The sequence below is a fragment of the Pollicipes pollicipes genome, unplaced genomic scaffold, assembly GCF_011947565.3.
Source record: "Pollicipes pollicipes isolate AB1234 unplaced genomic scaffold, Ppol_2.1 Scaffold_38;HRSCAF=43_pilon_pilon_pilon, whole genome shotgun sequence".
NCBI lineage: Eukaryota > Metazoa > Arthropoda > Thecostraca > Pollicipedomorpha > Pollicipedidae > Pollicipes > Pollicipes pollicipes.
In genome coordinates this window covers 31,343-55,025 of record NW_023596399.1, presented here as the reverse complement: position 1 = coordinate 55,025, position 23,683 = coordinate 31,343, and the positions used below count along the sequence as shown (strand labels likewise).

Sequence of the window (23,683 nt, the reverse complement as noted above, 5' to 3'; positions counted from 1 at the left end):
TCAGGCGTGAACGCAATGCCTGCTGTCGCACGCGAGGCACGAGGGAGGCCGTTTTTCGTGATCAGCGGTCGGCTGAGTCCTCAACAATGCATTGCAGCCTCATCGTCGCTTCAAAATTAGACAATTCGTGCAGGGGAATGGGGTTGACCTTAACTGATGACTCGCAGAACAGTCTGGCTCACGTAAAGAGATGGTAATCTGCAAATTTCGCTCGCAGTATTTTTTTTGTTAGATCAACAACTTTCGTTAGCGTCGCAGCCCCCCTTAACCCGTAGGTACCAGTGCAATATTCGAGTAAAACAAATGCAAATAAGCTCTACCCAATCACTCAAAACAGTCAAACAACTCGCTCATAAAACATAGTTCTTTCGATGACTGGCAGTATGCATGATCAATCAACCCCCCCCCCCCCCGCTCCCACCACTTACACCAGTCCGGTTCACGGTCGGTGACCTACTTTCAGGCACTAACCAAATACGCTTCGACACGACCTCGCCCCCCGTTACCTAACTGCATTTCGAGCCGCAACACGATCACGGTGATTGGGCAGCCAAAATGGTGCCCATCAATTCATTGATTTATAACGATGGGTGCGTTCCGTAACCAGCTCAGAGAAATCAGAGGCGTGTTCAGGTCTTGTTTCCTATGTCATGCGGGCAGAGACGTGACGTACAATGTTATACGCTGAAAATACCCAAGTTTTTTATTGACATCTTATTGACATCTTACGTTATGCGTTGTCGTCCGGAAATGAAATGCTTGCTTTTATCTGGAGGCTGGAAACGCCTTTGTCTGAAAACTAGGTCATTTGAATGGCCTGATTTGCCGACTGAAGGTTTACCGCCCAAAAGAGATGTTCACACATGACCTACTAAATAAAACATCGCTGGCGCTCCAGCATGGAGGACGAAATACGAGCACGTGGCATCGATTCAACCTGATTCTTCTGAAACACCCTCTCGTGTTAACATACGCGTGAACGACACCCAAAGTTGTCTGCAGACTCTGCCATTCCGAACATGCCTGCACCACTTGCCCTTATGTGCCCTAAACAGGCCGCGATCGGTACCTGGTGCTTTGCTTGTGGTGGCGCCTCTTCTGAAGGACCGTACGTCATACAGCACAGTCTCGTCGACATCGTCACATCTGACCGCGGGGCCGTGAGGTCACAGCTGCGACCCGGCTGGACGCTCTCAGTTTTGGCCGCTTTTGTGGGACTGTCAGGTCTCTCTCTCGAAGACCCTTTTTCAGTTCCCACTCTGCAACCAACGCGAACAACTGCGAAACCGGTGCCCACAGCATCCCCAGGCGCCGTCCGTAACGGGAGAAGGGCAGTGCCCGCGACGGAAGGAAGCTCCCCGCAGGATCTGTAACTGGAGGAAGCTCTCCGCAGGATCTGTAACTGGAGAAGGCTCCCCGCAGGGTCCGTAAAGGGAGGAGGCTGCCCGCAGGATTCGTAGCGTGCGGAGGCTGCTCGCAGGGTCCGTCGCCACCAGCTGTCGTAACGGAGGAGGCTACCCTCAGGGCCCGCCGCCACCAGCTGTCGTAACGGGAGGAGGCCACCAGCAGGGCCCGCCGCCACCAGCTGTCGTAACGGGAGGAGGCTACCCGCAGGGCCCGCCGCCACCAGCTGCCGCGGCCGAACCTGGGCATTCGAGCGTGTGCCAGGCATGCAGCTGAGAGACCACGACGACCGTGTGCTGAGGGCGGTACCTAACCGCAAGGACTGCCAGAACGCCTGCTTGGCTGACAACTGCAGGTAGGCACCCCCGCCGGCCACCGTTCGCGGCAGGGCCAGCCACGCATCCACAACGCAGAGATCACGTGTGTATAGCTGCGACATGCACAACATAAGCCGCTTGGGCACTAACAGGTATGTGTTGTGTCTGAATAAAGCCTTTCCATCAGCCAACCTCAGTTTTGTGAACAGATGGTCGCTGAGGCTGTAATTGAGTCTGAATATTTTCACGCTAGTATTTGTTACGCCATTAAACCCCACAGCCTGCTCAGTGGCCGTTGGGCAGCGGCGGTTTCGCAACACCGCTCCCTCCGGCCCGCGTTCTGTACCCTAGTTAGAGACGTCCGCACCTATGTGCTCGCTGCGTCACACCCTCCCCGTCGCTCCCGCTGGAGCGCGCCGTGTCGCGGCACCAGGCGTGACGCACCGCCACGACTCGGCCAGGTCTGCCACCTTCGACGCAGAGACGCTGGAGTGCCGCCTGAGCAGGGCCAGCCGGCGCCAGTTCCCGGACGACTACGTGGAAGCCGGCCGAGGCGTCGAGTACCTAGAGAACCAGTGTCTGGGCGGTGAGGACCGGGACGCGGCGCGTGGGGCTTAGGCGTGAGACTGAGGCCTGGGGACTGGCGAAGGTGCAATGAAGCTCGTGCAGGGGGCACACTTGGGGAGAGGGTCGAAGGTTTAAGAGCGAAGTAAAACAAAATCGACTTGGTGAGGGAGCGCGAAAGAAAGAAAGAAGGAGAGAGGGAGAGAGAGGGAGAGGGTGTGGGGTGTGTGGGGTGGAGATGGGATGATCATGATAGATGGTGCAGTATGGTATTTATCGTCTTGGACAGCTAGCTATGTTTCCTTCACGAAACACGGACGTCTGCTGTCTGTTACTATTGCTGTCCACCACTCATGCAGAACTTCACTACAAGTCCAGCGCGAGACGCCACGCCCGCTAACCCGAGCGTCGCACCCGCAGCGGACACGCGCTGCGACTACGTGCCGACCACGGACAAGTACCCGCGCTACATCGACCTGACGATCCCGCGCGTGGACCGCATCACGGACTGCGAGCGGCTCTGCACGAACAACCGCCAGTTCGTGTGCCGCTCGTTCGCTCTGTACACCACGGCCGGACAGTGTCTGCTGAGCGGAGACGATGAGAGTGAGTGCTACAAATTTCCGGAGCTGGGAGCATGAACTTGAGTTCGGGTGGCGTCTGCTGGACGAATGCGACGGAGCTGGGAGCATGAATTTGAGTTCGGGTGGCATCTGCTGGACGAATGCGACGGAGCTGAGAAGTGAACGGCGTCTACTGGGCGGGAGATACAGGCGTGCTAAGGCTCTTCGTGTAAATAGCACTACCCTCAGACCTCGAGATCGTTGATTAGTCATTAAAAGCCACTCTATTAGATTTATTAAAGCTCACTATCCTATTCATGGTCGGTTCGGTGCCGGTCAAGTCGCCGATACTTGCTCTGTCGGTAACAACAGCGGGATGATTCTGTTTCAGTCTCGGCCGGTGAGAAGGCCTATCTGTCACGCGCCGGGACGGACTTCTACCAGCGGGACTGCGTGGGTCGTCGTCCTGGCGGCGGCGGCAGACCTGATGGCGGCAGGCCTGATGGCGGCAGGCCTGATGGCGGCAGGCCTGATGGCGGCAGACCTGATGGCGGCAGGCCTGATGGCGGCAGACCTGATGGCGGCAGACCTGACGGCGGTAGACCCGGCGGTGGGCGACCAGATGGTGGGCGGCCGGACGGCGGACGACCAGACAGCGGGCGGCCGGGAGGTGCGAACATGGCGCTCCCTGCAGGCGGACGGGCCCCGTTTCGCCGGCGCCGGACCCTGTATGTGTTAAACAGCGCCGGGCCCACCCGCCGCGCTCCCACCCCGTCGCTTTTGTTCCCTCCCGTCCGCCGCGGCCCGCCGGCGCCTCCGCCAGTTACGGGCTGGCGCTGGCCAGTCGCCCCGTCGGCTCCGCCCCAGCCGGGCCCGCCCCCGGCTGCCGAGACGGTCGCTCGGACTCGCCAGGTGGCGGGCGTGCAGCCGTTCCCCGAGCTGTCTCCGACCGGCAACGACACCAGCGCCGAGTGGATTAAGCCCGCTCTAAGTCGCGACCAGAATCGGAGTAAGCCGATGGAGGGCGGAAACAGCCACAGAGTAAGCCATCAGTGCTTTCTTCAGGCCGATGCATCTTGCTGAAGGCCGTTGGCTATGCTTTGGCTGAAAGGATCTGCTTGAGAATTGCTCTTGACGTATTTGTACTAGTTGTGGTGAACGGCCGGCTACAGCTCAATAATCGTTACTTTGTAGCATCCTATAACCATTTTTGGGTGGTGGTATTACCCTTTCAACCTATTTCTTATGTCCTGTACTTAATCTTCATATTTTTATAGAGATTAAGTCTTGCTCGATTACTCCATATTTTTTGTGGTTTCTCCATACCTTTTACTACCATATGACTGATGTTTTTTTCAGGCATCCGTCCTTCCTCTTCCACAGCGCTTAGTCTAATTGCAAATCTCCCCCGCCACTGCGCGATCATTTCTGTCTTATTTCCCTTGGTGTCTTTAACATCGGATCAGCATCGGCAGGCGCCTTGCGCCCCTCCTCCAACACTCCTTACTTGACCGTTGTGAGCCGGTCTGTTTAGATCACATCTGGCTGACATATCTGGGCAGGCTTTGTTGCACATCGCTGGATATTACCGCTACTCGTGTATACAGCTATGCAACTCGCCTCTTTTCGATGCTCATCCATCTTTTTCCGATTCCGTTTTGTGATGCAAGTGTGTTTTCAAACAGCATAGATGTGACACGAAGGTTTCATGCACACAGATCAGGCACCGTCAAACCGGTGTCAACTTAAATAATGATACTCATGATTAGCCGTAGAATGCATATGATCAGCTGATTCCCTTTCCTGTTATGTATATCGTGTTCTGACCGCTCCAGTCAGCCAATTGCATGAAAACCTTGTCAACACACACTATGGTGTGGTGCTGTGGCCGAAACGCCATCATAGTCCTTCGCAGTGAATGACTCTGGTGCCTCCGTGGGACAGGCGGGATCGACTGTGACCAGTACGAGCTCATTACGGGCGTGGAGATGCGACAAATCCGGGGCTCAGAGCTCGTCTCGGACTTCGACAACCCCGGCATCATGGCCGAATGCACCAGGGAGTGAGTACAACATGGCTTGGCACTAACGGCAATTCAGGTACTATCCACGTGTTTCGTGTTATGGCTTCGACGGGTACATCTACTTTCTAAGTCGCCACTTCGCCAAGCATAAGCCGCTGTCATTACTTACTAAATCCATAGTAGTGTATTCCATCTGTTTAGTTTTTTGGGAGAGGGGACAACGCTTTGTAACACACTTCAGTGCCACATTACATGCCAGGGGCTCCTAGGCCACCAACTTAATGCCGCGAGCTTAATGTTCCCCTGTTAAAGAACATTAAGCACGTTGTCGTCTGCTTCCGTCAGCCTAAAATCACATTTTCATCCCAATACATCCCCGTTATCTTGGCCTTCACGCGCCACGCTCAGAGCTGCATTTCACCCCCTCCCCTCGACCTTCAATGTACCCGGCCATAACGCCCCCTCGCGTTGACCTCAGGTGCACCCGACCATAACGCCCCCTCGCGGTGACCTCAGGTGCACACGACCATAACGCCCCCTCGCGGTGACCTCAGGTGCACACGACCATAACGCCCCCTCGCGGTGACCTCAGGTGCACCCGACCATAACGCCCCCTCGCGGTGACCTCAGGTGCACCCAGCCGTGACACCCCCTCGCGGTGACCTCAGGTGCACCCGACCATAACGCCCCCTCGCGGTGACCTCAGGTGCACACGACCATAACGCCCCCTCGCGGTGACCTCAGGTGCACCCGACCATAACGCCCCCTCGCGGTGACCTCAGGTGCACCCAGCCGTGACACCCCCTCGCGGTGACCTCAGGTGCACCCGACCATAACGCCCCCTCGCGGTGACCTCAGGTGCACACGACCATAACGCCCCCTCGCGGTGACCTCAGGTGCACACGACCATAACGCCCCCTCGCGGTGACCTCAGGTGCACCCGACCATAACGCCCCCTCGCGGTGACCTCAGGTGCACACGACCATAACGCCCCCTCGCGGTGACCTCAGGTGCACACGACCATAACGCCCTCTCGCGGTGACCTCAGGTGCACACGACCATAACGCCCCCTCGCGGTGACCTCAGGTGCACCCGACCATAACGCCCCCTCGCGGTGACCTCAGGTGCACCCAGCCGTGACACCCCCTCGCGGTGACCTCAGGTGCACCCGGCCGTAACACCCCTCGTGGTGACCTCAGGTGCACCCGGTCTCGACGCTGCTCGGCCTTCAACCTGGAGCACCGCGGGCGGGACCGGCGGGCGCGCGAAGCCCGCTGTTCGGCCCTCGAGCTGCGCGAGAACATCGAGGTCGACCCCCGCGACCTCACCGACACGCCCGGCGTCAGCTTCATGCAGAAGATCTGCCCCAGAAGTGAGCACGGCGACCGCCCAGCGGCGCGTTCGGGGCGAGTGCCGCCTGCTGGTGTGGATGCGTTTTTCGACCATGCACTTGGTTAAAGTGCAAGGTTATGCGTGTTTGATCACGGCTGTGGTTGCTGGCTGAGTTCACTGTTTGGGCATCAACGTCAGTTGATGTTTTTCAGAGCATTTTCCAGAATACCGCGATGCAGAACTTTTTGGTGTGAGTCCAGCGCCCTTAATCGTCGTTATCCACGGAGCTGGAGTGGGTGTAGATTATCCGGACGAGAAGAACTTGATGTGGCTCCATGCCACTGACATCAGAGCAACTAAATTATACACTAAAGCAAAATAGTCAAAACATTTTAATTGCTTGAAGGGTCAAAGCCACAGGCCATTGAAGCCTGCGGCAAATAGCCAGCACCGCGGCAACTCGAACCCACACACTCCGCCACGTACAGGTCAGGAGGCAGGTGCTCTAACCGATTGGGAATGGGCTGCAGGGGTGGACGCTAACGCTGCATTAATCACGACCTTCACCCCTTGCAGAGAAGCGTTCGCGATACTGGCATCCACTCTGCAACTAACCAACGGTAATAAGCGCTGTCCAAACCGCCACGCTCGTCAGAGCAGCTGTCAGCAGCGGTCTCCAAATTTGCCGACAGGTCGAGGGTGCGGCAAACTGTACACATTTGAGCGACTGGTGAACGCCGAGCTGTCCGTGCGGGAGGACAGGCTAGTCCGTGACGTCACCAAGCTCGAGTGCCAGGACGAGTGTCTGCAGGAGACCAGATTTGACTGCAGGTCAGTGCAGTTACTTTTTGCCGACACGCACCAACGTGTCCTACTGTGCTCCCAACATTGTCACGCATTGTTTTGACATACGCGTAACGTAATTCTGAAACACAGGTGGTGCGCCTCGACGCACATGTAAACCTCGAGGTACAAGCTGTGCGTGATGTGGTGCTGTGTACTGACGCGCTGCCCTGCCTGCCAGATCCGTCACGTACGACTACAGAGAACGGCTGTGCCTGCTAAGTCGCGAGAACAGACAGAGCGCTCCCCGAGCGCTGAGGCGCACCAACGGCAGGGACTACTTCGAGAACCAGTGCGCCAGGGGTGAGCAACACGGCACGGGCGTGCCATGTGCTCACCACCAGAGCTGCGATGCCAAACAGGGCACAGAACAACGCGCATGTCTGTGTAACGCCGTGTGTGGGGCGCAGGGGTGTATTGCTCCAGACGAGCGATGCGAGTTCCAGTCAGACGAACTTTCGATGTGGGCGGTAGGACGGCCGCCGGCAGCACCGGTGTCTCCTTCATGCGGCTTGGACCGCATCAACCTGACGCCTCTCGCCATCGCTTGCAGAGTTCCGAGAGTGCTCGTACCGGAACGAGGACCGCGACGTGTTCCTGGTGTACACGCACAAGGCGGTGTCCGAGTTCAGCGACTCGCGATGCCGCGAGGCCTGCGACCGCGAGCGCGACTTCAACTGCGCCTCCTACTCCTTCCTCGCCACGGTCAGTGATGGCACGTGCGCTGGGACGCTCTTTATTCTTTCATGGCTCTGCCAGGACCAGGGATCCGTCTTACCAGCTTGGTACCTCTGATTTATTAGCTCATATTAAGACTGCCTGGTTACATCCGGCGAGGCCTAGCGAAAATGAATGTAGATTTATATTCCGTACAAGCTCCTAACTGCGATGCACTGCTCACTGTCCAAACAAGCACCATACCTCTGAACACTTCCACATTGGCTGTAAGTGATGTGCATTGTAGTTAACATGCCACTGTCGTCCAAACGGCACGCCACTACCCGAGCGGAGGTCATTCGCGACGACCTGTGACCGGCCTCACGCGCGGCGTTATCTGCAGGGCCGGGACCGGCAAGCCTCGTGCTTGCTGTCTGGGGTGCGTGCCAACGACCTGGATCGCAGCGGCGTGCAGTTCCTGGATGGCGCCCTGTACGCCGAGCGCATCTGCCAAGACCGGGCGTCCGGAAGGCCGGACGGCGGAGGACGGCCCGACAGCGGGGGAAGACCCGGCACTGGGGGAAGACCCGGCAGCGGGGGACGGCCCGACAGCGGAGGAAGACCCGGCACTGGAGGAAGACCCGACAGCGGGGGACGTCCTGGCGGCGGGGGAAGACCCGGCAGCGGGGGAAGGCCCGGCAGCGGGGGAAGGCCCGGCAGCGGCGGAAGGCCCGACAGTGGCGGGAGGCCGGGCTCGGGTGGCCGCCCCGATCCAGGTATGAAGGCAGGTCACAGGGAAGCTAAGCACACAGCTGTCAATAATGATAGCGTTTGCTTATGAGCATTGTCTTTGTTAGTCTAAAGGTCCTCTTGCGCTACTGGTTTCCAAGACACCAGTAAGTTTGCAGGTCAGTGGCCCCATCGACTCTTGACGTTTGCGGCAGTATAGTTCAGGGAAATCTAAAACTCACGCATGAGCCTGAGTGCCTGGGGCAGCACCCATGATCCGATTGGACATGATGTTGTCCACACGGCCATATCAGTGAGGTGGATACACCGAAATGTACAAGTTATTGTGTAAGGTACTCGGAGCACTTGGCAATATTATCCGCTGCACTTCACTTACAGCTGCAAACGGGAGGCTAATGCCCGAGAATTGGCAGTAGACAGCAGGCAAGTCAATACACTAAGGGCTTTCACATCATCAAGAATATACATACGATTAAGCCACACTCATGCCAGTTCCCCATACGGTTGTATTTGCGATATCGAACCCTGCTTGTGATGCTGTGAGCGTCCGCCAGGTGGCGGGTGCGTTGTGTGTGCATTGGCTTGGCAGTGACATTCGACTGCCTCAGCGGGGCTGGACGCGAGAGGTGGCGGATGGCAGGAGAGGCTCACCTGTGAGAGTCGTGGTTACGCCGACATTCCGGTCGTGGTTCTGCCGTGTCGGGCACGTCTGGAGAAAACGGGCGAACCAGCCATCTGCACGAGCAAATCCTTAGCCTCACTCTACCCGCTTGTGCCGTGGGACCTGGCTTGACCGCCTAGACCGCCAGAGCCGCGCCACTGCCGACTAACATTCCCTCGGGCCGTCACCCTTATGTAAGACGACGACTCAACCACAACAGGCGGCAACGAGGTGGACACCGGCGGCCGCCGGTCGCCCGACATCCAGCGCTGCCGCGTCACTCCCACCTACGAGAAGGTGCTCAACGTCGAGTACCGGCCGGCTCGCCGCTTCGAGATCGAGGCACGCGGCCGCGGCCGCGGCGTCACCGTGCCCTGCCTGCTACAGGTGAGGAGCACTGCACGGGACGACGGTGACCCAGGGTGTTGACCGACTGAAGCGCTGGGCGCGGGAGGACGGTAACCCAGGGTGTTGACCGACTGAAGCGTTGGGCTTGCCAGGCCGCTGATGTGGAGTGTGCAGTGAGTGCGGTAATGAGTTGCATACGTCACCAATTAGAGCATCCTGTTTTCTAAAGCAATGGTTGCTTCAATCCCGCGTTCCGTAAGATAACCGAGATTATCATGCTGCTTCCCGTAGACTTGCATGAGCTACAGTCCGACGGAAAACACGTAGTGCCATGAGACCCTGAGTAAGGGAAGGCAGCTTCGTCAGCTGCTGCACTGCAGTCTGCAGCACTGTCCGCAGAGCTGGACATTGGATGCCCGCGGGTGATCCCCCGGGCCGATCGGCCGACTGGCCGCAGTTTGTCGATACTCTGGCGGTCTTGGGAGGTGCGCAGCGTGCTGACGGCGACGGCCGGCGCTCCCCTCAGTGCGAGCGGAATCGTCGCTGCCTGGGCATCAGTCTGGAGTACGGCGAGCAGGGCGAGCGCTGCTACGGCCTGGAGACCTCGGCCGGCCAAGATGGCGGCACGCTCAGCGTCGCCGACGGCATGTCCTACTTCGAGAAAGTCTGCATCGAAGGTGAGCCAAGTGTGTGTGGGGGGGGGAGGGGGGAGGGGGGGGGGGCTGTCTTGACAGTGGGTTTTGCAAACAGTCGCTCGTAGGACGCCGGCTTTGTAAATATTTGTTTCAGATGAGTTCCACCCGGGGGTGGCGACGTGCCCACGCTGGGAACTGTGCTGGAGCTTGGCAGGCTTCGTGCAAGCCTGCATCAAGACAGGACGATATGCCTTGGTCTTAAGCTGGAGACGCTGGAAGCACTTAGCATGTGTCGGTCATCCGCACTCAAGGTCGGCGTTCCCACAGAGCGCACCTGCGGCAAGGGCTGGACCTTCGAGCGCGTGCCGAACTACGTGATCGAAGGTCACGACGATCTGGTGATCCCTCGCGTCAGGAACAAGGAGATGTGCGAGACGCTCTGCCTGCAGAACATTCGCATGCCGTGCCGGTCAGTATTTCAACATACACGGGAGCTGATGTCATCGGAACTTCTCGATGTATGGAACTGCCTGATGACACTTTGCTGGCGTCACACCTTTGTGTAAGCAAGCCTTCAACAGTGTCCGTAATGGGGTGTTGTCTGGTTAGCTAAGTCTGGATGTAGGAAGGCAAGGCATTGAGCGCCTTTGCGAGCGCCCTATGCCCCCCTCCCCCCGTTCAGCCCAGGCATGCCGTCCATGCCTCTAAGAGCCACTAGGTGACCCTAGCGCATGATCCAAGCATTAAGATAGGTAGCGATTTCTATTGCCGAACGCACTCAGTTTTCGCACGCGCGGTGAAAGAGCGGTGACAGAAGTTGAAGCCTGAGCGGCCGCCCGAGCGCCTGCTGACCTGTCGCGTTTCAGATCGGCTGAGTACAATTTCCGCGAGCAAACGTGCGCCCTGTCAACCCAGACCCGCCGCACCCAGCCCTCCGAGTTTGTGTACGACGCCGACGTCGAATACCTGGAGAACCAGTGTGCACCCGGTAAGCTGCCGCGCGCTCCATTCACGCTCCAGGCGGTGCTGATCGTGTGCGGTCGTGCCCAGGCGGTGCTGATCGTCGGTGGTCGTGCCCAGGCGGTGCTGATCGTCGGCGGTCGTGCCCAAGCGGTGCTGATCGTCGGCGGTCGTGCCCGGGCGGTGCTGATCGTCGGCGGTCGTGCCCGGGCGGTGCTGATCGTCGGCGGTCGTGCCCGGGCGGTGCTGATCGTCGGCGGTCGTGCCCAGGCGGTGCTGATCGTCGGCGGTCGTGCCCGGGCGGTGTTGATCGTTAGCGGTCGTGCCCGGGCGGTGCTGATCGTCAGCGGTCGTGCCCAGGCGGTGCTGATCGTCGGCGGTCGTGCCCGGGCGGTGCTGATCGTCGGCGGTCGTGCCCGGGCGCTCCTTCATCGCTGCGATGGCGACCACTGCTGACCAGTGCTGGCATTGAATAACCGAGGTCACCGGGCTTGGGTAGCCGAGTCCGTAGGTGGCTGCTGCGCCGCCCGCCTGGCTGCAGGGCACAGCCGTGTGTTCCCTCCGATGACCTCCCGGTGAGCGCGACGCGCCTCGCCGTCTGGCGGCGGATGGCGGTCCTGTACAGTGGCGGCTCTCCGTTCCAGACCCGCCCAACTGCGAGTACCGGGATGTTGAGAGCCGGTTCCTGCCCTTCGTGGACCGCATGATCGCGCGGGTCGCCAACAAAGCCGAGTGTATGCGCAGCTGTGACGTGGAGCTCGACTTCAAGTAAGCAGACGGCAGTCCGAAAGACCGCAGCGTAGCGTGTTGGTCGCGCGACCATCACCATGTACGCAGCGCGTTAGGGGGCCACGTGGCACGAGGTACGCACTGGAGGGCCAATTGTCCCAAGGCCACGGTGGTAAGGTAAGTTGAAGGTGCGAACTGTGATGTGAGCTGTTCATTGAGGTGTTAGGTGAGAGTAGTGGACAGAGAACGAAAGAGGTCTGCGTTTCACGAGGCCAAATTTGCCATTGGAGGCCACGTACTCGCCTCCGAACATCGTTGTCAGAGCCATATTCACCTCAGCTGTAACAGTGTTTTCAAATGCGCGATGCCTCCCAAGGTCTCAGGTTAAGCTGTCTGCACCTAGCTCGCCCAATTTTTTTTAACGTCAGCACTATGGGCCCACAACCGAAATGGGTGTTCTCGGTTACCGCCGGAGATTCCCTACACCATGTGCCTCTCCTCACCTTCTCTGCTCTGTGTCCTCTGCCGCCGCGGGTCTGAGCCCAGCCTCTCACGCTCTCCCCGACCTCAGGTGCCGCAGCTACAACTACAACGACCGGCGGAGGGAGTGCACGCTCAGCAGTGACGACACGGGCAGTCTGGGCGAGCGGGCGCTCGTGGCCGACGTGGAGAGCGTGTTCAGCGAGCGGAGCGTCTGCCGCACCGGTAAAGCCCTGCTGACCGGTCGCATCCGAGACACCGGCACTGCCTCCGGCCGTCGGAGAGAGACTTCCAAACCCGGCAGGCTGGAGCAGGAAGAGTCTCTCGAACCCGGCTTGCTGGGGCTGGGAGAGGCTCCCGAACCCGGCTTTCTGGGGCTGGGAGAGACTCCCCAACCCGGCTTGCTGGGGCTGGGGGAGGCTCCCGAACCCGGCTTGCTGGGGTTGGGAGAGACTCCCCAACCCGGCTTGCTGGGGCTGGGAGGGGCTCCCCAACCCGGCTTTCTGGGGCTGGGAGAGACTCCCCAACCCGGCTTGCTGGGGCTGGGAGAGACTCCCCAACCCGGCTTGCTGGGGCTGGGAGAGGCTCCCCAACCCGGCTTTCTGGGGTTGGGAGAGGCTCCCGAACCCGGCTTGCTGGGGCTGGGAGAGGCTCCCGAACCCGGCAGGCTGGGGCTGGGAGAGGCTCCCCAACCCGGCTTTCTGGGACTGGGAGAGGCTCCCGAACCCGGCAGGCTGGGGCTGGGAGAGGCTCCCCAACCCGGCTTGCTGGGGCTGGGAGAGGCTCCCAGACCCGTCTTGCTGGGGCTGGGAGAGGCTCCCCAACCCGGCTTTCTGGGACTGGGAGAGGCTCCCGAACCCGGCAGGCTGGAGCAAGAAGAGGCTTCCGGAACCGACAGACCGGAGCAGGCAGAGACTATCGAGTCTGACCAGCTCCAGCAGGCAGAGACTCCCAAGCCGGGCCTGACGAAAACCGGACCACACCCGGATCAGAGAGAGACGGAGTACAGTGCTGACATCGTGGAGGACGTCCCACCAGGACAGCAAGGCACGCGGCACACGCACAGTGGGCCAAAGGAGGCGTACTAAAATATGCTCTAATTCTACAGCGTCATTTGCAATGCACTAAACCCAGATGTTCAGTTTCTTTGCTGTGCTAATAATATCGATCAACTTCCACAAAAAACCGAATTGTAAGCATTGTAAGATGCACGAAAGTAAACTTTACACAACGTCCTGAAGCATTTCATGCTGGGCAATTAAGTATACTGTTTATCACAGACAGAAATTTCTCACATCTTTGTGCGAGATGGCACCACACTTCCTATCTGGTTGACAACGTATCAGCTCTAACCTCTTTCACAGTAGAGACTTGGATGTCCCTCTTCGGAGAAAACCCTCTCGTCGCAGAAAGGTAGCGCCTCTTATGCCGCTTGACTGGTCGGGAGGAGGCGATGGACGGCTGGCAGTCGGCGGTCGCTAGACGGCATGATGTACTCCGTCTCTCTCTCCCTCTACCTCCCTCCCGACTTCTCAGCATGCTCGGAGCCTCTGCCTTCTGTGGCATGTCGTGGACTTGGCGTAACGACTTTCAGTGCCTGCTCAGTTTGTCTGTCGGTCGAAAGCGGACTATTAATAGCGGTGTCGGTTGTGTAATGTGTAGTTCTCTGCATCGCGTGCCCTCTATACCCGCCCATAGATACATACTCCTTTACCTCTGCAGTGTCTCAGTAAGTAATGGTGGTAGTATCAGCATCTGATCCGCGATAGGTCACCCCACAGCTGCTCGCATTCTCTGATGGCGTATCACCAATCGCCGACAAACCCGACGTCATCTAGGACCAATGATGAGCGAGCTGCCCACACATCCTCAAGCGCCGGCCGTCTTCAACAGCGGCGCTCGCTGTCGCCCTAGCCTCACCACCGACACCTCTCCCGCACCACAGTTCAGGTGGAGTGCAGCAAGAACGACATGCAAGTCACCTTCAGCTTCGGGAGCCGTTTCGAAGGCCGAGTGTACGCCACGGGCAACGCGCAGGCCTGCTTCGACATGGGCAACGGCCGACAGACTGTGCTGCTCTCCATCCCGTTGGGCAGCCGCTGTGGCACCGTTGAGGAGGTCGGTGGCGTCCGCACGCGACAGCGGGGTGTAGCTTGCTAGTGTGCTGTTGCTGAGAGCCTCATCTTTGATGAGCCCTGCGGAGACTTGTGCGGATGCCGAAGGGATAGTAAAAAAGGCTGTGTTTTGCAGTTCTCTCCCCCATGCGTGCTTTTTTCACCTTGGTGTTGCCAAGGGTGTTGAGATTAGCTCGTCAATGCCAGAATCGCATTGTTGTAGGACCGCGTTATACCACTCGAAATGATTCGAAACGGGATTGCTCGCCAAGACGAAACGCTTGTAACGTAAAACGTGCCTGCCATCTCTGCGGACTTGAAATTCCTTTCATTTTCCTCCTGTTCAGCGCATATTCCGTGCATGTCAGATTTGGTGCCTGATCAAATAAAGCACTCTTTCAGATAATGCAAGCGTGGAAATGGAATGGTATGTTCTAGCAACGAAGAGTATAAGCCAATGTGGTCTTTGTGACACCATGTGCAACTTTTTGACATCTTTTTAACATCAGACAAATTACCATTGCAGTTGACGCGCCCTTGACACCTAATAACTAGCTAAGTTGACACCATAGAATGGCGTCCCTTTTTGGCCGCCTCTTCTGCCTGATTTCTCCTTCATTGCTGCAGTTACCTCGGTCGTGTCCCCAACGCCACCGACGGGCCAGCACGCGCACACTCCCCCCGTTCGCCGCTGACCTCTTGCCTGTGCCACGCCGCCGCAGGGTCGCGGCCGGTACGTGAACCACGTGGTGATCCAGCAGCACCCGACCATCATGCAGGAGTCGGACAAGACCGTGCGGGTTGAGTGCACGTTCGACGCCAACGACCAGACGGTGACTCTCGCGCCCACCGGCAACCGCTTCACTGAAGGCGGCGGCGTCGACGTCAAGTGAGTCACGGCCCGCTCGGCCCGACGCCCGGCATCACGTCTCGACGCTCGGCCCGACGCCGGGCGTCACGTCACGGCGCTGGGCCCGACGCCGGGCGTCACGTTACGACGCTGGGTCAGACGCCGGGCGTCACGTCACGACGCTGCGTCCGGCGCCAAGCGTCACGTCACGACGCTCGGCCCGACGCCGGGCGTCACGTCGTGACGCTCGGTCCACAGTCACGGGACTGCGACGGCTGCCGGACGGGAGTGTGGATGTTTTGCAGCAATTATTTGGTGTCTGGCGCGGTGTGAAAGTGCAAGCTTACGCAAACAGAGTACATTGACTATTCTTGGAGCAGTGGGGTGAATTGACAAGCAGGGAACATCAACATCTATAAGAGGGTCATCCTAGTACTTAGCCACTACATGGTAAATCGCAACATCCACATGAATCTCGTGATTTTACTGGAGTCAATCATTACCTTTATGATCAGCCACAGCATGTTTAGAGTTCACCGGCGCTGTCTATTCTGGGTTCGCATCACCATCCCGCCGACACCACCGCTTACCCTCTCATCCCCACCTTGTTCCGTTTCAGCGCGCCCTTTCGGCCCGTGGGTACTTCGGTGGTTACGAACACTGCGCCGACCCCTAGTGTTAGTCTCCGAATCGTCGGACGCCAGGGTCGCGACACGAGCGAGGTCAGCCTGGGTGAGGAGCTGACCTTCATGATCGTCGCCGACCCGGGCAGCGCCTTCGGTATCCTCGGCAAGGGCGTCGAGGCGCGCACCGACAACGGAGAGCTGCTCGCGCTCATCGACGACCAGGGGTGAGGGGCAGCCGCCACTGAGCAGCGCCCGACGTCTGATTAGCTCTCAGCTGGTTTGGGTTCAGCAGATGTTTGTGCGCTGTTGCGGTGTTTGTGTTATTGCTCGGCGGAGCCACTTATAGTTAGCTCTCAGCTGGTTTGGGTTCAGCGCATGTTTGTGCGCTGTTGCGGTGTTTTGTGCTATTGCTCGGCCGAGCCGCCTCGAATTCGATGGACCGCTTTAATCTCGGCGCAGGACAATTATTCAGTGGAAGGCAACCAGCATTACGTGTGCTTTTTGAGAAGTCTATCTCTAATGCCCTTTTAGTGTCTTTTTCCCTTTTTTGGTGCATTTCAGATTTTAGTGCACAATGATGCATTTATCCATTTCGACGACCTCGTAACTAAATTAGCCGGAAATCAAGCAATGCTCTTGTTGTTTGAGATTGGTTTTTGCGTTCTTGCTGTAATGAAACGCACAACTAACGTGCTATCTGCATCGATGACCTCAGATGTCCTCGGGATGCGAGCATCTTCCCGGCCCTGGAGATCGACAGGGAGTCCAAGAACCTGATGGCTAACTTCAAGGCGTTCCGCTTCCCCAGCACGGCGCGGGTCAACTTCTTCGCCACCGTGCAGTTCTGCCAGGACGAGTGTCCGCCGGTAGGGGACAGTTCGTCAGACAGCAATTTGTTTGGGGAAAGGTTGGGAAAGTTTGGGAAAAGCTTGAGAAATATCAGTTGTCCTCAACCGGCTCTGGGAATGGTTGAGGTTTTCCAAGATTTCGTCGATCGAGCAACTGCATATTGACAACCACTTTTGGAAATTGGGGCTTTACTCAGCTTCCCCAACCGTCACATAAGGGATTTGATTGGGGAAATCATTTTGCAGCGCGCAATCGCAATAGGCAGCCGGGAACTCTCCGGTCACTCAGCTTGGATAAATGCTTGGAAACGGTCCAGAACAGGTTTGAAATCCCCACCAAAGTGTCCTCATTTCGGAGCCCGCTGTAAGTGGAGGCGCCGTGCTGAGAGCAGCGCGTTTACAGGCGCGCTGCCCCTCGGGCAACTCGTACGGCCGTCGCCGCCGCTCGCTGAACGAGACCGGAGCGGAGGACGTCGCGGAGAAACCCGCCAGCTCGGCCGCCACCGCTGAGGTACCCATGGATCTGACGATTGCTGCTGCTCAAGTACCTATCGATCTGCCGATCAGCCTCAACAACCGCGTCACGCTGAGGGCTCCGACCACCGTGCCGACCACCGTGCCGACCACCGTGCCGACCAGCGTTCCGACCAGCGCCGCTAGCCCCTCCACTAAGCAGACGACCGCAGGTGGGTGTTTGCCTCAGGCGGCTGACCGGCCTTATTCGCGAGCGCTATACGGGTGCATGTACGAAAAGATTGTGCGATTAGAAATCTCACCAAAGGTTTATGTGATGAGCTGCAGCGGTTCATCTGATGAGCTGCGAGGGTCTATTTGATGAGTTACGAGGGTCTATCTGGTGAGCTACGAGGGTCTATCTGATGAGCTGCGATGGTCTATTTGATGAGCTGCTAGGGTCTATTTGATGAGTTACGAGGGTCTATCTGAGGAGCTACAAGGGTCTATCTGATGAGCTGCCAGAGTCCATCAGATGAGCTACGAGGGTCTATCTGATGAGCTGCGGGGGTATATCTGATGAGCTGCGGCGGTCTATCTGATGAGCTACGAGGGTCTATCTGATGAGCTGCGAGAGTTTATCTGATGAGCTGGTTGACGTGATGAAAGCGGGCCGCTGCATCGACTCTGAAACGCATTTCAATTTCCATGCGTCGCACCCGTGTACCACGCGTATGTAGCTCGGTCACCCGGACGGCTACGAACAGTGCCCATCTTGTGGTCGGCTTAATAATCGAGAACTTCCCTCTTGTGATTGCATCGCTTGCCCGGACACCATCACTAGGCGTGAATGTCCTCCTCAGATCGCCCCGAGCCCAGCTCGTCCTCCACACCCATCCCCGTGACGCCGCTGCCTGAGATGGCAACCGCCTCTTCCTCCGAGAGGAGCGCGACGCCGGAGGACGGGCCGGAGTCGCCCACGGAGGACCCGCTGGAGGAGGACGAGGCGCCGGCGGCACCGCGGGTTGCCGCTGTCCTCTCCGGGAGTGGGCGACCTCCCCAGCCTTCCTCGGAGGAGGCGGTCGAGGCCGCGCCGCACCCTGCCATGATCGCCACGCCTGGTAGTCTGCTGCCTGTGGCTTTGCCGCTCACCACCTCCGTGAGTAGGCGGTGGGGACTCCGCTGTCTGTCCTGTTACATACAACGCCTGATTTCAGGGAGCGGCTGGGAGCGATTGCTGCAGCAAACGCGAAACAAACCCTTGAAATCAGGACGTCAGTAATCCATAAACACATCAGCTAACGCCGCTCATCACCAGACGCCCATGGCCGGGACCAGTGGCTGCCCGGTCATCACTTCCCGCTCCTCAACACACCATCAGTGTCTGTTTGATCATCACTTGCCGTTCGTCAGTGCACCGTCAGTGTCTGATCAATACGTCCCGCTACTCAACGCGCCATCAGCGGCCGCCCGGTCATCACTTCCCGCTCCTCTCGCACCATTAATGTCTGTTTGATCAACACGTCCCGTTCCTCAACGAGCCATCAGTGATCGCACCGTCATTGGCTGTCCCTCCTGATGGCACCATCAGTGGCTGTCTGGTCATCACTTCCCGCTCCTGATCGCACCGTCGGTGGCTGTCCCTCCTGATCGCACCATCAGTGGCTGTCCGGCCATTACTTCCCGCTCCTGATCGCACCATCGGTGTCTGTCCGGTCATCACTTCACGCTCCTCATCGCACCATCAGTGGCTGTCCGGTCCTTACTTCCCGCTCCTGATCGCACCGTCATTGGCTGTCCCTCCTGATGGCACCATCAGTGGCTGTCTGTCCATCACTTCCCGCTCCTGATCGCACCGTCGGTGGCTGTCCCTCCTGATCGCACCATCAGTGGCTGTCCGGCCATTACTTCCCGCTCCTGATCGCACCGTCGGTGGCTGTCCCTCCTGATCGCACCATCAGTGGTTGTCCGGCCATTACTTCCCGCTCCTGATCGCACCGTCAGTGGCTGTCCGGCCACCACTTCCCGCTCCTAATCGCACCTCGGGTGCGTCACCTGACCGTGACCGGCGTCACGCGTGCCTCCAGCTGCTGGTGGGACCGGATATCTCGTCTGAGAAGGTGCGGCTGATGATGGAGGAAGAAGAGGAGGCGGTGGAGCCGCAGAAGTACGACGTCGTGTTCGGGCACAACTGGCAGAGTCGTCATGCCTATCAGACAGAAGGTGAGGCGGCATCCACCTTTATCCTGCTGCGATGTCTTTCATCGATGCAGATATAATTTATGCAAGGGTGCCAATGCTCAATACTGACGTCAATCAGTTTAATGAATCGTGTTTTGCATCACGTAAGGGCATGAAGACTTTATTCATGGTGATTTATATTTTAGTGATTTTTATTCATCAGCACGCGGCTCCGCACAGCTAAGCGGTCTTCGGACGACACATCACGCCTCACGCCGAAGAGAAGAAAAAACACGATATCTAGACTTTAGTTCATTTTTTTTCCTTTCGCACAGCCACCGACACACCCATTCCATAGCTCAGCGCATGACCCCTTTGTTTGTATTCATGCTTTGACAGCCAGTCTCTTTCCAGCATTGCTCCCATCTGAGCATCTACACCTGTCGTGCCCTGTTCCAGCCGTGCCGCGCCCCCCGGTATCCCCACTCCCCCACTTCTGCTCCCGCCATCACCAGAGGCCCGTTCGCCGTCGTCTGACGCTGCCGTACCTCTGTTCCAGCCGATCCCCGCCTTCCGCCGCCACAGGACGCCATCTGTACGCCGCGCTCGACAGTGGTGGCTGTGGCGATCACGGTGGCGCTGGCCCAGCTGGGCCTCGTGCTGGGCGGGCTGGGCCTGTACCGGCTGAAGCGCAGCCGCTGGGCGGCCCAGCTCCGTCCGGTCAGCGCGCCGCCGCCGGCCGGGGACGTCATCTACGCCAGTCCACAGGAGCTGGGCTACGGCCGCGGCTGCGGCGCGCACGAGCTGGGCCTGGGCCGCGGCTACAGTCGCTTCGGTCGCGCGCTGAAGCCTGATTTTCCAGTGCCGCTGCCCCGCGCGAGCACCTGAGCGCCACTTACGGGGCTCGGAGGCGCGCGGAGCGACTGTTCAAACCATTGGCACGTGCCTAGTCAGTAAAAACATGAGTGCAGTGTCGACTCCGGCGGCGAAATCAAATCATCGGGACTGCGGTGGTCGCGCATGCGCGCTCGATCTACAGGTGATCCTTGCGCAGTGCCGCTTTTCTAGGTTAGATGCGTTCATTTTGCGCGGTGTTCTGTGTCATCCAGTGCAGTGGGCGCAGTGAGTTAACTGTGTGAACTGTTTCCTTGTGATGATGTGCATTTGTCGTCAACGCTAATGTTCCTACAAGAATCCGTAAGGCGCCTAAATCAGTGACTTGGTCTGCGCAGAGCAGAACTGAGCAATGATGCTGACTGATAGGCGATAATTTAGCTACGGCCTGTAATTACCCTCACCGATTTGAGGCCAAAATCTCCAAGATCACGTCATGGCTCATGCGGTCTAAAAAAGATGGCCGCTTACCAGCACGCATAGTTTGAAGGAAACATCAGTGTTACGGTAAAGGTTACGCCCCGCATTCCCACCGCCACAGCATTGCCTTGAGACTGGCGTCGCATCCCTGACCTGACCTGGGGCCACGACTCGGGACATCTCGCGTGCCCCAGGGGAACTGGGTCCACCGCCCCAGGTCAGGCCAGAACAGGCACACACATCGTGGCGTTTACTCGGCGTTTCATGCTGTGCAGCAGTTTTTGCGCGATTTCCTCTGAATCGATCCCGCAAGTGTTTCGCGCCAGACCAAGAGATACATACATACATATCAACAAACCCCGTGGCGCGTGACGAGACGCACCTGCGGCGGATTCCGGTACCCGGCCCTATTGCACTTGAATCTCATGAAGGGGTGACCTTTGCGCGCCGAACGCTCTTGCGATGCATTTGAATGTTAGAAGATCATCTGCAAACTCGTGGCTTTATGCTGGACCGGCGGGCCGCCACGCCGCCGAAATTTATGGCGCCTTATCCGGGTGACGGCTGTAAAAATTATGAGAGCGGCAATTGATAACTAGCATTGTCTCTCGTGTTGGAATCGCTTTCACAACGCCCAAATGTTCAAGGTATGCGTCATGTTGTGGTCATCGGATGAGTGGTTTGTTTTGTATCTAGTTAAGTAGCTGAAGAGATTCGGCAAATTTTGTACCATGCATCATGCCCGACATTGGCTGCACGCCTGGCCCAGGCACCGGTACTGGCACATTTTCTGCACGTGTGGCGGTGGTGTTGCGAGCGGCTATCTCCAATATTCTGAATGCCTCGCACAGTTCGTAAATAAAACATTTAAAAGTACTTCGAGCTACGATTCCTCGAGTGAGTTGCGCAGTCGCAAATAAACTTTATTCGTTCCGGTGTGTAGGTGCGTGTGCTCGTAGTTTATACCACGAATACAGCAATACTGCCAGAAACATTCATTGGCCTTGCTTACATGACAGGCGACACGTCTTTTCGTAGATAGACATTTTCAGAAAGCGCCCACTGAGGGCGATAACCACATAGATAACTTATCAAAGGACACCATCGCTTTCTAGTTAGCGCATTTGCCACAGAAAAACCTACATGTCTGCTTCCATTATCACAGCCCAAGCCGTGTATCCATTGCAATCCCAGCAAAACGCCGTGACCATGCAGCGGCTGTTGTGCATGACCGACATACCCCTAACGCGGGTAGCATCGTGCGCATATGATCTCAGCGGTGAGCACTAGCAAGGAGAGGGCCACGCCGCCGCAGAGCAACTGAAAAATGGGTGCCGCGCCCCGAAGCCCAAGCCGCAGTTTCACCGGGTGCCTGTCGCCTATCTCACAAGCCAGGCTCTGGTCTGCGATCCCCCAGGCTCGCCGCACCTCGCGAGCTAGCACACCAGTCTCGCGCATGCGCAGCACGTACCAGTTGACCTGGCGGACGTAGCGAAAGTGCTTGCTGAACGCCATGGAGCTGTGCGCGAGGAAAAGGCGTTCGGGCCAGACGCAGAGGGTGCAGCCGTCGGGTGCCTCGCAGCCGGGGCGCGCGGCGAGCACACCCTTGTGAGTGACGACGGCGTGACGTCCGGCCGCACCGACCATTCGGTCCAGACGCCGGCTCAGCTCGGTCTCCGACAGCGACATGTGGGGCTGGCCGCGCGCCGCAAGGGCGGCCGCGCTGCCCGTCAACCCCGGCTGCCCGAAGAAGTCCGTGAAGCAGCCAGCAGAGTCGTAGAGAAAGGTCCAGTTGCGCTCGGCGGCGGCGCGCAGCGAGGCGAAGGGCGGCTCCGCGCTGCGCACGGCCATGTGGCTGAGGAGGACGGCGGAGTAGCAGCTGCCGCCGATCAGCGCCAGCGCGCTGGCCGTGAGGTACAGCAGCGCGGCGGCGCACGACCGCGGCCGGTACGGCACGCTCAGTCGGCCGATCGTGCCGAGCACGAGCAGCGCGCTGGCCGCTCCGTCCGCTGCCCCCGGCCGCGGCGGCGGCGGGCCCACCCGGCCGGCACCACCGGCCAGACGCCCGCGTCGCGGGGCGGCCGCCGCCCGCTCGTCAATGCGGTCCGTCAGCCAGAACAGAGCGCTGAGAGCCGCGGCCAGCGCGCCGACCGTCATCCAGACAGCACCCGAGAAGGGCGAAAGGACGTTGAACGCATAATCGCCAACGACAGGCTTTTTTATGATGATGCTGGCATGCACGTCAACGAGCGGGAGCATGAGGTTGAACCGCTTCCAATTATTGATTGTGTACCAGAGGTCGCGCGCAATGACGTCATGCCGTCCCGTTTCCAGCTCGGCAATGCCCTGCTCCCAGCCTGGCCCTCCTGGCGTCATGAAGAACGGTTCGATCGTGTACTCGAAGCCGAAGTGGGCGGCCAGCGCGTTGAATACGACAGAGAACAGGCCGCCGGTCATGCGACCGCCCCTCAGCGTGATTCGGTCCAGCAACGAGGCCGAGCGCAGAGGGCCGCTGCCGTTCTGTGGCGGCGGTCCGTCGATCATCACGCTGCCGCGTAGGGTGACGCCCCTCAGCTGGCCACCGAAGCCGACGTCGCGGCCACGAGCGGTGCTGTCCAGCGCTGGCCTGCGGTGGATGCGCAGCCGACCGCCGGCGCAGCTGGCCAGCAGGAGGGCGGACGGCCGGCCGGCGAGGCCGCGCCACAGCCGAACCGTCAGGCCGAGCACACCTGGCTCCAGGAGCCCGAGCCGGACACGTCGCCCCGGCACCGGCTCTGGCTCCGAGCGCTGTCCCTGCCCCGGCTTCGAGCGCTGTCCCTGCTCCGGCTCCGAGCGCTGTCCCCGCTCCGGCTCCGAGCGCTGTCTCTGTTCCGTCTCCGAGCACTGTCCCTGCCCCGGCTCCGAGCGTTGTCCCTGCCCCGGCTCCGAGCGCTGTCCCTGCTCCGTCTCCGAGCGCTGTCTCTGTTCCGTCTCCGAGCGCTGTCCCTGCTCCGTCCCCGAGCGCTGTCTCTGTTCCGTCTCCGAGCACTGT

At 58.9% G+C, this 23,683-nt stretch overlaps 1 protein-coding gene across 1 annotated transcript in view; it reads left to right on the top strand.

The window, feature by feature from the left end:
* LOC119093039 (uncharacterized) overlaps window positions 1-20,226 on the top strand; it is a 30,590-nt gene extending 10,364 nt beyond the window's left edge. The window contains exons 9-33 of the mRNA XM_037215932.1: window positions 1,615-1,759; window positions 2,183-2,307; window positions 2,706-2,891; window positions 3,240-3,518; window positions 4,793-4,910; window positions 6,071-6,243; window positions 6,896-7,034; window positions 7,228-7,349; window positions 7,600-7,751; window positions 8,107-8,479; window positions 9,335-9,501; window positions 9,989-10,139; window positions 10,425-10,566; window positions 10,964-11,085; window positions 11,702-11,825; window positions 12,358-12,491; window positions 14,212-14,384; window positions 15,103-15,269; window positions 15,850-16,080; window positions 16,572-16,722; window positions 17,108-17,390; window positions 18,021-18,316; window positions 19,245-19,380; window positions 19,898-20,015; window positions 20,064-20,226. Coding sequence (XP_037071827.1) covers window positions 1,615-1,759; window positions 2,183-2,307; window positions 2,706-2,891; window positions 3,240-3,518; window positions 4,793-4,910; window positions 6,071-6,243; window positions 6,896-7,034; window positions 7,228-7,349; window positions 7,600-7,751; window positions 8,107-8,479; window positions 9,335-9,501; window positions 9,989-10,139; window positions 10,425-10,566; window positions 10,964-11,085; window positions 11,702-11,825; window positions 12,358-12,491; window positions 14,212-14,384; window positions 15,103-15,269; window positions 15,850-16,080; window positions 16,572-16,722; window positions 17,108-17,390; window positions 18,021-18,316; window positions 19,245-19,380; window positions 19,898-20,015; window positions 20,064-20,226 — 4,370 coding nt within the window. The remainder of the gene's footprint in view (window positions 1-1,614; window positions 1,760-2,182; window positions 2,308-2,705; window positions 2,892-3,239; window positions 3,519-4,792; window positions 4,911-6,070; window positions 6,244-6,895; window positions 7,035-7,227; window positions 7,350-7,599; window positions 7,752-8,106; window positions 8,480-9,334; window positions 9,502-9,988; window positions 10,140-10,424; window positions 10,567-10,963; window positions 11,086-11,701; window positions 11,826-12,357; window positions 12,492-14,211; window positions 14,385-15,102; window positions 15,270-15,849; window positions 16,081-16,571; window positions 16,723-17,107; window positions 17,391-18,020; window positions 18,317-19,244; window positions 19,381-19,897; window positions 20,016-20,063) is intronic.
* Window positions 20,227-23,683: the final 3,457 nt, after the last annotated feature.